The sequence below is a fragment of the Fukomys damarensis genome, unplaced genomic scaffold (genome assembly GCF_012274545.1).
Source record: "Fukomys damarensis isolate Sample0158 unplaced genomic scaffold, DMR_v1.0_HiC HiC_scaffold_15, whole genome shotgun sequence".
Lineage (NCBI taxonomy): Eukaryota > Metazoa > Chordata > Mammalia > Rodentia > Bathyergidae > Fukomys > Fukomys damarensis.
Genome location: NW_022900927.1, coordinates 7,400,848 through 7,414,191, shown reverse-complemented (window position 1 = coordinate 7,414,191; position 13,344 = coordinate 7,400,848). Strand labels below are relative to the sequence as shown.

Genomic DNA, 13,344 nt, shown 5'->3' with positions numbered 1-13,344 from the left:
GGGTCCTAGGAAGGCTTGGTCCAGTGCCTGTCTTCTGAAGGCAGGGCTTTGGTGAGGTGCTTGCCCCAGGGTCACCAGGCAACCATCAGGCTCCACTGTGAGCAGCCCTGGAGTTGTAGTCCAGGACTTTTCAACTTTCCAATCAGTAGAGCTGGAGGCAGAAGTAAATAATTTAGTCAACCCCTGATTCTAAATAAATAGTTGAAATACTTATGTGAAGTCCTAAGAAAGTGTTTCATTTCATAACATTATCAAATAGAAAATGGTCCAAGTGATAAGCACTCATTATAGGTAATGATTTGATAAAATAGTCGTTTTCATTTTTTTCTACACAGAAAGATGTGCAATTCTATCATCTTGGCAGCAGCTATCCCTTCCCAGCAGCCCATCAATGACCTACCAAGATTTGTACTTTTAGGAAGAAAGGCAAAATGACAACTATTTTTTCTTAGGGGGAGAGTGTGTCTTTACACTTGATCTTAGCCAAAAGGCCGAGAAGCGATAAGAGAGTGTGTCTTTAAATTGCTGATTTTACACAGGCTGAAAAAAATTGCTGATGATCCATCTTGAAATCAGTTTGGGCTGCAGACCAGGTTTAGACAACCTCTTACTCACTCAGAAAACTTTGGCAATTTTCCAAAAGTTTAAGTGAAAATCCTGGCTAACATAGAAGAAACATACCCATCGCTTCAAAAAAGAATAGTCAAGGTTGCCTTTGCGATGACAATACCAGGAATCTAACCATAAAATAATCTCAAGTAGTTTATTCATAAATAACCCTGAGAAAAAGCTTTGTTACCCTGTGCAGGGGAGTCTGAGTCAGGCTGAACAGGGAAGAACTGGGTTTCTATCTTTCTCTCTATACCCCTAGGGTTGGTGGGAAAACTCCAGATTGGCGATGTTTACATTTAATATCAAACTAAGAGTGAAGCGAGTTGTCTTGGAGTTTTATAGCTAGAGCGGTGCACTCTCTGAGGTAGGCTTGGGAGGTAGTCAGGAACATCAATTTCAATGCGGAGATCATTTTTCTGCTTTTTCATTCCCGGGGCTTCAGTTTCCGTTTAGTAAAATGAATATAAGATAATCTTCCTATAAGTCCACCATGCTAATCAACCAGCCAACATTAGAATGCTTTAAAAGGTAGATATAAGTGAGTTCGTTTTTATTTGGTAACCCTCCATAACTTTTCTTTGGTCTGGCCTGGCCTCCTCATTCCTATCTCTAAACACAAACATACCACCTTTGGAAAGTTAGTGTTTACAGGAGATCATGAGGGTGGGGCTCCTCTGATGAGATTAGTGTCCTTCAAGGAGAAGAAGAGACCAGAGGTCTCTCTTTACAATATGAAGGCACAGTGAGGTAGAAATATGTAAGCCTAAGGGAAGCCCTCACCAGCAACCAGATCTGCTAGCACCTTGGACTTTACAGAGTCATTTTCACCATTTTTGGATGAAAATCCAAGTTTAGCAACATACACGGTAAAACTCTAAAAAGTAAGACCCGTATTCCTTTAACCACATATTAATTAGGCTTAAAAAACCCCCCATGTTTTAGTAAATTCAATAGTTTTTAAAAATTTTTAGATGCATCAGTTTTATGTACAACTAGAACTACTGTGAATTAAATTGACATATGGTGCTTTTTAAATTATTGTCAGTCTTCCTAGAGTTTTATCAATGTTATTGATCTTTTAAAGAATCAACTTTTGTCTCACTGATTTGCTCTATTTTCCCATTTTTAGTCTCACTGATACCAGATTTGATCTTCATTAGTTTTCTTCCTTTTGTTTTCCTTAGGCTTGTCTTGCTCTTCTTTTACTAGCTTCTTGATGCGGAAATTTTGATTACTGACTTTAGATATTTTTCATGTCTAATGTATGCACTTAGTCCTATAAATTTTCTTCTCTCCACTGCACCCCACATATTGTGACATTTTCGAGATTTCATTCAATTCTATATATTTTAAAATTTGATTTGATACTTCTTTGACCCATGAATTATTTAAATGTGTTACTTAATTTCCTTATGTTTAGATTTTTCTATTGCTTTTCTGTTTATATTTATTTCATGGTACTGGGAATCGAACTCAGGACCTTGCACTTTCCAGGCATGCATGTCTCCACTGAGCCAATCCCTGGCCCAGTTGATTTTCAATTGATTCCACTAGAATTAGAAAAAAAAATTCTGTATGATTATGATTTCAGTTCTTTAAAATTTGTGTTTTATTTCCGAGATTATTTATTTCCATGAAATCTTCAGAAAGCAGTGTATTCTGCTGTTGGCAGTGGAATGTTCTATACAAATCCATTAGAACTTGTTGTTGGATTATACTGTTTGTATCTTTGCTGATTTTCTGTTCAGTAGTTCTATCAGGCTCTGAGGTGGGTGTTCAAGTCACCAACCTTAGCTGCTGTCTCCTGCCTGTTCTGCCATGGGCTGTTTCTCCTCTGCCATCCTACCCTGCCTTGGAACCAGTTAATTACAGACTGAAACCTCAAACTTGTAGTTATCCTCCTGTTTCAGCCTCCTGAGTGCTGGGATGCCATAGACTATTAAAGGTGAAGTTTTTAGAGCTTTCAATGATAACGAAGAGCTGGCTGTAGCAAAAATGCTATAGGGTTGCCACTAGTTCCACAGACTCTTGATGATCAAGTGCTTAATGAAAGTCACCACTGTTAGCATTGTATTTTCTTCTGATATCCATTCAACAAGTTTTGATATGCAATTTGGAACTAATTATGATGACCATATCATAAGTACCACTTGCCAAAAGTCACTGTAAGATGCTTCCTGATTTCTAAGATGTTAAAATATGATAGAAGTGCTTAGAATCATATATAATTAAATTAGTCTATTTGGTTTTCTCCAACTTAATCTTTCTTTAATAAATATTTTAAAAGATATATCAAACTTAAAACAGCCTAGAGGAATCTATATCTCCGGAAAATTTTTTTGGTTTAAAGCAGAATAAGGTATCAAGGAGAATAATTGCTTTTTATGTGCTTAATGGCCCACTACCTGCCCTTCCATTTTAAGTGACTTTTCTTTTTCTTCTACTTTAGCTCCTTGCCTTTCCATTCTCTGGTAAGCAACTAACATGGTCTTTCTAAAATGTATCCCTACTTTTTGATCTCCTCTTCAATATCCTTCAGTGCTATCTCATTGCCTCTAGGGTGATACACACATGCCTGTGGTATACATGTGAATGACTGGGACCAAGTGTATGGTGAAGGGTATGCCCATGCCATGGGGTAATGTGGGCACGTGGTCATGTGGTAGACAGAATAACAGCCTGCCAAAGATACTGACATCATAACCCTTGGGACCTGTAAATACGTGGACTTATATGGCAAAAGGGACTTCATCGATGTGATTAAAGATCTTTAAATGGAGAGATTGTTATGTATTATCCGGGTGAGCTTCATGTAATCAAACGAACCCTTAAATGGGAACAAGGAAGGCAGGAGAGTCAGTAAGGGAGTGAAATTTGAAGATCCCATAGGAGTTTAGGTGGCCTCTGGAAGCAGGAAAAAAAATGGAAATAGATTCTTCCTCAGAGTTTCCGGAAGGAAGGCAGTGCAACCAACACCTTGATTTTGGGACTTCTGATCATCACAACTGTAAAGTAATAAATTATATTCTTTTAGATTACTAAGTCTGTAGCAATTTGTTATAGCAGCAGTAGAAATAACACCAGGAGTGTATATGGTGAGTGCATCTACGTGTGTAAATGCGGGGAAATCATGCTCCTGTGCGTGTGCAAAATGACAGTACAACCCATACCAATATAAGAAAGGCAACAATGAGATTTCAAACTGTTCCTCGTATAAATAACTCACAGTCTTCTTTAACAACAGAAAGAAAATCCTATCACGGTCATTTGAAAAGTTCATTTATTATATACCAATATACACTTTCTGTAATAAAAAAAATCCTCCAAATACATTCAACCATCTTATAAATGATAAGAAAATAAAAATTTCATCTGTTTACAAAAGGGGTTAAATTAACCAGCACAGGAAACTGTGTATCTGTCTGCCCTGCAGCATATATGACCTCTAACCCTGAAGGTAGCCACGAGGAGAACTGGTGCTTTAGGATTTGGCACTGTAGCATTGCTCTGGAATATTTATAAAATTATACATGGTGATATTTTCAAGTTATTCATTTTAAATGTAAAACATTTAAAGCAAATACAGGTTTTACAGTTTTCTAATATTTTTGAGTTAGCCTTTAACATTTACATTGAAATACCTTCAGACAACTTTTTTAACATGCAGAAGACACTTTTTTCCATTTTCTAATATGAAGAAATCTTCAGACAAATGAAAATGGAAATATATCTTAAAGATGCTATTCAGCATAGTTTTCCCAAATGATAGTAACTTAAAAGCTATAATAGTTTCCAGTAATGCTCAATTTCTGTAACAAAGTACACCATTTTACAATTATGCATCTCTAGAAAATGATACATAAAACAAATAGGTATTTTCTTAGTCGCATTTCAGAAAAACTATCAAAATATGATTTGGTCTGATTATATTTATATGATACTTACATTCCATACTTAGCTTTACTAAAATATAAAATGTACAACAAATATTCTTGCTAGTAATTTGAAAAGACAGTAGTGAGGTCTAAGAAATGCTAGGCAGTGAGCAGTAACTTTTAAATCCATTCCAGGTATGTACATTATGGACGGAAGAATGACACTTTGCATTTCTGTGTAGCGTTACTACTTATATTTATATGGACAATGATTCAACACTCTATTAAATGACAAATAATGTTAGCAAAGAGCTGTGCAAGCTAAAATGAACTAAATCTTAATTTAGACACACTAAACTAAAAAAGCAACCTTAACTCTGTTAATTATTTGCACATAAAGAAATCATTTTCTTATACATGATGCTATTACTGTAAACATTAAAGAAGAGCATTACCAAACTATAAAACTTAGGTTTCTAATTTAAAATAACTCCCGTGGACAGATGGATTTTTGAGCCCACCAGCTTAACTTCCTGACTCCAATAGTACAAATGTTTTGACTGTGAGAAAGAAAGCTACACATGTAAAAAATAAAAATCAAATGTACCGTATGTTAACATTCTGGTGACTATAGAATAAGATTACACACATAAACATATAGCAAATCACAGTTTTCTGCACTGAATGTTTATCAACTAAACATGTATCAAACAATACTGGGTAGTGTGTGTCTCCACATGAACTGCAGTCTTCTAAAAATTCTGAATAAGAATGGAAGACGAGAGGGAGAGCATTGTTCAAGGACAAAAGACTGACAATGGATTAGGACTAGCATTAAAAACCACAGCAGGTAGCTTAGCTATATGCAATATTATTTTTATTGTTGCTCTATAAATAAAGACCCTCTCTATTTAGTAAGATGTTTTAACCTTTACTAAAAATTTCATTGAGTGAAACAGTTACTAATTCGATGTCACAAATAGTCTGAGCAAAATATTCCGTTAATGTTGAAATACATGTTCTAGATTGGTGTCTGATCATTTGCACTTGTTCTTAGCCAAAAGGCCGAGAAGTGATGGTGTCTGATCATTTATTTGTACACCTCCCAGCAACAGGTCACAGAACATGCCTTTGACTCCAGGCAGCCAACAGACCCAAGGCCTTTAGTGCAAGATTGGAGCAGACATTACTGGTGTTTTCACTTGATATTCTGAGAATACAACTATTTCTTAACTTTATGGGGGATGCAACATGGGGAGCCAGCAGGGGAAAGAAAATTATCTGATCACTATTACAGAATAAGCCCCTTATTCTGCTTGTATAACAGGAAAAACATATCTTGATCATTTCACACTGTTTTAATAAAACCTGGGTAGAGATGTGCAATACAGATTTAAAACATCAATAGCCACTCTTGACAAAAACCATGATTTTCTCTCGCAGGTCTCTGATATTATAAGCAAACATCTTTGGAATCTTCCCGTTGTTATTTCCTATGAACAACATTCCAATAAAGATACATCCAATGTCTTCTGGAGCATAACTTGCAACCATTTCCAGTAGAAAAAGAAAGTATTTTCTCTTGGATTAGTGACGCTTGTTATTTGGAGGGTTGTAAATCCAGTCAATTATAATGAGTGCCATACTTCCAATCATGAAGATAATTCCAATCACAAGGAAAATTACAGCCTGGAATTTAGAGAGAACTTGTAAGGGAAGACAGTAACCATACTTGTCACAGTTTGCTTTTATAAGTTGCTTATGTAAGGTGACATTCCAGCTTGCATGTTATATTAAAATACTGTTCCTAACTCCAATATCTAACTGATCAATCAATTCACATCCTACTTGGGAGAAGGAAAATACAGAGGAGAGATAGAACATAAAATTCCAAGAAAGAGTAATGATTAGTTGATTTCATACATCAAAACGATGCCATACCTTATGACAGTTAAAAATTAAGTGACAGAAAAAGATTTAATGACCTATGGAATGCTCACAATTTTTTAGGTAAAAAGAGATGATTATAAAAGAGTAGTATGTATGATATGATTCTGATCTTATAAAGCAACAAATAAAAACAAGAGCATAATGTGTGTTGTGTATTTCTGAAAAAGGCAAAAAGTGTGTGTGCATATATATTTATACAGTCTGCAAAAATGTATATATCAGGAAAAGAAAACCTTGTATAAATATTTAATACTAAATTTATTGAGACACCATGAGAGTTATATAAGTTATCTTTGGCCTCTCACTGACAAGAGGTGCTCAAAGTGGTGGCCATTTGTGTCCAGACATTTATTAGTTCAGAGAACTGCTGAAGTGTGTATAAATTTATTTTTGGCAAAATCTGTATAACATATATCATTGTATGTATGAACACTTATAACACAAAATATTTTGGAATTTTTACACTAGAAGAGGCCTTAACTATTACACACAGATCAACTTTTTAATTCTGTATGTAAGGAGGCAGCAGCTAAAATGTTTCACTAGCAAGGGTCTAGGACAATGATAGCAAAACTTTTAGAGAAGAGTGCCCAAGTGTAACCCAAAACCCACTTATTTATTGCAAAGTGCCAACACTACACTTAAACCTGATTACTGAGATTTTGAGAAAAAACAACTTACACATTAACATTTTTGTCTTAAAAGAAAAACAAACAACATGCATGCCATAGGTGTGTCACTACTGACTGAGGAGATGATTTTGCTCATTTTACATGAAGTCAAACTAAAAATGGGTCACAAACAGCATAAGTAACTTGCCCAAGTCACACTGCTGTGAAAGTGAAGGTAAGATGGACTATACGAAGTGAAAATTCAGGGGCAAGATGTCAGGAAGAGCTTTTGATACCAGACTTTCCTGAAGTCCTTGAACAATCCCAAGAGATGATTAAGGCAAAAATTCAGAATAATGTAGTAAGAAACTGTTCTTTTCAAACCTTAGTATAAGACCTTAAATTGTCATTGATCATATTTAGTTACTGAAAAAAAACCACATATTTATAATATGTTTCAGTAGTCCCACTATGGAAAAGAAATATGCACTTCCTAGTTTAATAAGATGTTATTTTATACTTGAAAAGATTGCCTTAAGAACAAATGTCCTTTTTTTTTTTTTTTTAATAATCTTAATCCCAACCCGGGGACAGCAGGGTACAACAGAGGGAAAATGAAAGCAATCCTGACTTTGTAGCAAACATGACCAAAACATTGTGTTGTTTCCTAACTCTGGTGAGGAGCCTAATTCCTTCCTGATGATTCCACATGGGCAGTGTGGGCAGTGTTTGGCCCTGGAAGCTGGTATGCACACAGAGGGCATGTGCCCATGGGATCACCGCATTAGCATCTGACATGCAGGAGGACTCCCCACAAGACATTTGCTATTGGAAGAAAAGAAATCCTAGAGTTCTCTGTGTGTCAGAAACCCATTTCTTTCTTTCCCCGCCTACCAGAGAGACCCAGCCCATGCTTGATGTTTGGTTCTTTTTCATTGCTTCCTTTTCCTGAACCCTATGTATTTTCTGGCTTATGCTTAGTTGAAGAGCAAGTTGTAGTGGGGGAACTTGACAGCCTTACTTACCCCGACCTTTTGGGGTGACCTAAAAGGTTCTTTCTTGACAAGTCTAAGGTAAAAAGCTGCCGGAAGGATGAAAATCAGCATTGTGGCAGAAGAAGCCCCTAAGGAGAGAAACAGGCAAGTGAATTTCCTGTGTGGCAGGTCTTCCTGGAAAAGCAGATTCCTGAGAGAGCATATTTCAGAGAAAGCAAATAAAACATGATCCTAGTCTTCTTAGTTCCGAAAGCACATACTTAAATCACATCAGCTCATCACGTCTGCTTATTCATACATGGTATGTTTATAAAGAAAATAAAAGTGTTCCTAACATTATAGCTATGTAAGTAAAACATATAAGTGATAAAAGGCTGGAATATAATACAAATTTACAGAAGATCGGAAGCTGAACTCATCACATACCCTTCTTTTCCACCTCTTTTCAAGTTTTCCACACAAAATTCTTTATAAAGTCTTCTGTTGTCTCAAAAATGTAACTAAATATTTGATCAATAGAATGAGAGATTAAATATATTAATGGGCCAGGTAATTCAGGGAAATGATATGCTTTAAAATTCTTCTGAATTTATCTTTTCTTCTGAAAATATCTTTGAATATTCAGCCGGTACTCAAGAGACTTGAGAGAGTGCCTGGTGAGTAAAATGTGTCTTCCTGACTCTTCCCCGATGGCTGACTTAGAAACCATGTCCAGACACCACTCTCCCCCAGCCAAGGTATAGAACTTGACTTCTTTAAGGATCACTTTCCTCATTTGTCAGAAAAGCTAGCCAGATTAAATGACCCTAAGTCAGTTCCCGCTGCCCCCTGGGAAGGAGGAGGAGTGACCAGCACAGTCCCTGGGTCCCAGTAGGGCTAATGGGAACCCCATGAGTCTGTAATCGAGTGCCAGCACTAGCTCCCTGACCATTATTTAAGGAGAAATAATTTTCGGTTGACTAAATAAAAATGCTTTGAAACTCACCAATGAATCCAAAAATGTATTTTATAGTTGGCACGAGGATGACCAGAACATTATTAAGTGCAATAATTATGGTGGCAATCACAAAGTGTCTTATCCAGCTGAAGGGTCTTCTGGGAAATAACAGTGTGATCACTGATGTGCGAATCTATGACAAGAATATTCAATAGCAAGATCAATCATTATTTTTGACTTTTTCTATCATTTTATACCTTCACATTTTTTTCTAAAGCATTTTTCTTTTTCCTTAGAGAAGATCATGATTTTTTTCCCTGTATTTTTTACTGTGTTAAAATACACATAATGTAGAATTTGTCACTGCATCTGTTTTTTAAGTATTTAGTTCAGGGTATTAAGTACACTTTTACTGTTGTGTGAATTTCATGCTGAATTTTGATGTCAAAGAGCATCAGTCTTCCTTGTTAGTATACTGTTTGTTCATTTTCCCATCTTTTAGAATTTGGCTTAAGAATAATCTCAGGCAAAAAGAGATAAAATAACAAATAAAATATACAACTCAGAGACCATAAAATCCTTGTTCTTGATGGCTAAGTTGTCTCATCAGATTGTCTTAAATATTAAAGGTGATTTACAGAGTTGATTTACATTATACTGCCAAAGGAATTTCTACAAACCTGGATTTTCTTTAGTTTCTATTATATTTAACAGTTTTCTACCTGATAATTTTTTAAAATAATTTTTTTGGGTTGTGCTCACTTTGGTAGCACATATACTAAAATAGTTTTTGTGTTTACTGCTTTTGCTTTCTCTCCTTTTACCTCCTCATCAGTATGTTATAAATCCATAAAAGTCAAGGAATAAGATTTAATATTTCTCAGAGTTTCCAGTTTAGTGTCTTCATGAGGCAGGCAATTAGTAAATGGTAAATTAAATAGACAGTAAGAATCTTTTCCACCCTTCACAGTCCTTGACAGATTTTGGCCTTATTTCAGCAGCTGAAATGAGTAGGTAAAGGGTCAAGAGAGGCTCATTTGAAGCAGCTGCTCAAGTTACTGTGGTGTAAGAGGACAGAGATCCCTGTGGGGGGGTAGGAGGGCTACATTTTTGTTTGCACAGCTTAACAAAGTGCACTTATCTTTGGAATCCGTTGGAAGACACTTTTTTTTACTTAGTAGAATTACTCTATTGGATTTTCAATAAGTGAGCACTTCAGTTAAGCTAAGACTTCACATTTTTAGAAATACTGGGATTGATTTTCATTTATTTAGTTCTAAAGTCTCAGCGGCATGGAGACAGGAACTCACTTAAAAGAGAATGTAAAATACATTTTGAAACATGTATGAGCAACAAAAAATGCAAGTTAAATTGCTTGCAGTTTCTCATGTGACATTTCTTTCAAACCACTCCACCAAAAATTAAAGCCATCTGTTTAGATTGAAAAGGGAACTTCATTTCTAGAATGGCAAACTGGATAGTCCCTGAAAAAAGGTTTAAGAATGACTTAGTAATAGATTTTTTAAAAATTGGATTAGTAAAAAATATGAAACTCAGTTTGAAAAGCACACTGAAGAAAGCAAATGATTTGATGTCATTTCCCCCAGCAGCCTACACATTCTACATTATGACCTACGATTAGTGTTTATTCAGTATCATCCTGCGTGATCTAATTAGTAGGCTTAAAATAAGCTATGATAAATACATAATGCTTGAGGACTTGTCTGACTGTCCTAAACTTACAGAACAAATAAGTCAGATACAGGTTCATTTTTAACAGATACCTCATGTATATGCTCTTTTAGTCCTTTGTTGAAATGGCGCATTCAGTTCGATAAGCTGTTACAGGCAGCCCTGTATGTACAGGGCTTTGGAGTGTAAATGCCGTTTCCTATGGCATCATGGCTTCCGGAAAGACCAAGGCTCTGCCTAATCATGTAAGAGGACAGTAGAGTAGAATGGATGGAGTAAATGGTGAATGCTTTGTCCTCATAGTGAATGAGGGATAAGAAAAATCACAAAAAGAACAAAAATGAATACAGAGCTGGCCATGCGTTCTTGAACAGAGGAGCTAAGCGAAGAGGGCAGTAAGCTGGTGGTGGCTGTGGAGAATAAGAAGGAAACTTGCTGGTTATGCCATGTGAAATGCAGCCCTGAGGAGTGAGCCTGGGATCAGCAGAGAGAAGCAGGCCTTGCACTTCCATTATTCACGAGTCCATTCCTCTACTGACATCAACTGGTAAGAATGCGGAAATGTGGGTCATAGCTCTGGGGCTGGGAAGTTGCTGGTGACAGCCCCAGTGACAACCTCTGACCCAGAGGTTCTAGAGAAAAGAGCTGCTTCCAGAGAGCATGGCCTGAACACAACCTGTTAGGAGATTCTGTGTTCTGATGTCCGGACCCAGTGTGAAGGTCAGGAATGTGTAGAGGGAGGTGGAGTATGCAGTGAGTGCCTCAACTCAAACTATAAACCAACAAATAAATTATTTGGCCCCTTAAAGAGGCTCATCCCTTCACTTTTTGGAATTGCTGTAGAGAAAGGGTGTTGAAAATGCCACTGTGCAGCCATTCATGGCAACACTAGGCATGTTTCTATGCCTGTATCTGTGTAAACTTCGGCCCCAATACAAAGGAGACACAGGTGGGACTGCCAGTGAAAGAATCTTGCCTTAATTCCCTTCACTTATGCATTTGTTCCACAAACATTAGTTATTATGTGTTGTATATTAAAAAGGAAAAAAAAAAGCCCTAACCTCACCAGAGAAAAGAAAAATAATGAGTAGAGTTAAAAAAAGGCAAACCCTTATCCTTCTTGGGCTCTTTGAGAGTCCAGTTATCATTTGCTGAAAGAAGGGAAAATAAGTAGCTAAAATGGACAGATCTGAATCCAGACCAGGTCTACTTTTTTTTTTTATAACTCTGTTATAACAAACAAACAAACAAACAAAAATACTGCTAACATCATCATCTATCCCTTTGGCCAAAAAAAAAAGTGTCTGAATTTAGCCTCATAAGATTTGTTTGGGACAAAGGTTGGATCTACTTATCTGTTTCCATCACATCCATGACGATTTGATTCTCTTATCCAGATCCTTACCCACACTGAATTCATGGCACAATCAGCAAGAAAAATAGCCTGAGCATTTGCTAGAAATAAGCAGTTTATACATTTCAAGAGAAGGCAAATCTGGGGCTGAGGATTTAGCTCAGTGGCACTGCGCCTGCCTCACAAGCTCAAGGTCCTGAGCTCAATCCCTGGTACCACACACACACACACACACACACACACACACACACAAAAGGTAAAAGAAAAGACATATCTGATTTAAAGACCATCTTCCTTAGCAAACGTTACTGAGCTCACCCTGTGTGTCTGTCACTCCACACCCCCATCTCCATGACCTATAAGCCCCTGGAAGTGTCCCTTAATGCGTATCATTTCACTGTGCCATCACGAGGGCGAGGGCACACAATGCTGTGTGCAGAATGTTTTATGAATGCTCACATGGAGTTGAAAAACACAGACAAAGAAAGTTGTTAGTTATTTTTTTATGATTTTTGATTAATGATCAATGTTTACAAATGATTGCTGTTCCTGATCATCAGATTCCTTCCAGTGCTTTCTCTCTCCATTCTAAGAGGAGTTTGAGATTTTTGATGTTAAGGTGAAATATTCATTGATAAAGAAAAGACTGGCTTTTATTTACCATTCCAATGATGGCAGCCATCCATTTACAATGCACTAAGCACTGAGTTTGTCCAACGGCTGCCTCCTAGCTGTCTGACCATGGCCATGCCCATTGATCTATTGAGACCATGTCTTAAAAACACTATATTTAGGATTTATGAGTAAAGCAACACAAAAGCACGTAACAGATTTCTTTCACAAAATGCTTTAATTCTACAGTGATGTAGCACTTCAGATGTGCCAAACCTTAGCTGGTGATACCTTGACTCACACTGAGAAGGAGTCTGGATATTCTTTTCTCAGGGAAACAGCTTGCTTGGAAATTTTATCCTAAAGTACACTGTCTGGGTTACAGCTGTCTTCTGCTTTGTACCCAAACTGGAGCTGATTTTAGACTAAAGCTGCACATATGTCATTTGAAATACTTTCAGATACATTAGAGGCAAGATACTATTTAAGAGTAAATTATTAGCCACCATAATAATAAGGATCTGATTTCATGTGCTCATGAGAAAGGAATGTACCAAAATACATTTCAGTACACAAGTTGCATTTAAAGCAACCACAGTGTCATCATATAAGCAGTCCTCATACCCTGCGCCCTGCTGGGAACATTCTCCACATAACAGTGCTGTTTACTGTGTCGCTTTTTTTTTTTTTTTTTTTTTTTTTTTTT

At 36.7% G+C, this 13,344-nt stretch overlaps 1 protein-coding gene across 2 annotated transcripts in view; it reads right to left on the bottom strand.

The window, feature by feature from the left end:
* Positions 1-4,480: 4,480 nt before the first annotated feature.
* Slc38a4 (solute carrier family 38 member 4) overlaps positions 4,481-13,344 on the bottom strand; it is a 36,301-nt gene continuing 27,437 nt past the window's right edge. For both annotated transcript variants that reach the window (XM_010638355.3, XM_010638356.3), the window contains exons 14-16: positions 9,029-9,173; positions 8,074-8,171; positions 4,481-6,176 (exon numbers count right to left, since the gene is read on the bottom strand). In XM_010638355.3, the coding sequence (XP_010636657.1) occupies positions 6,075-6,176; positions 8,074-8,171; positions 9,029-9,173 (345 nt within the window). In that variant the 3' untranslated portion in view covers positions 4,481-6,074. The remainder of the gene's footprint in view (positions 6,177-8,073; positions 8,172-9,028; positions 9,174-13,344) is intronic.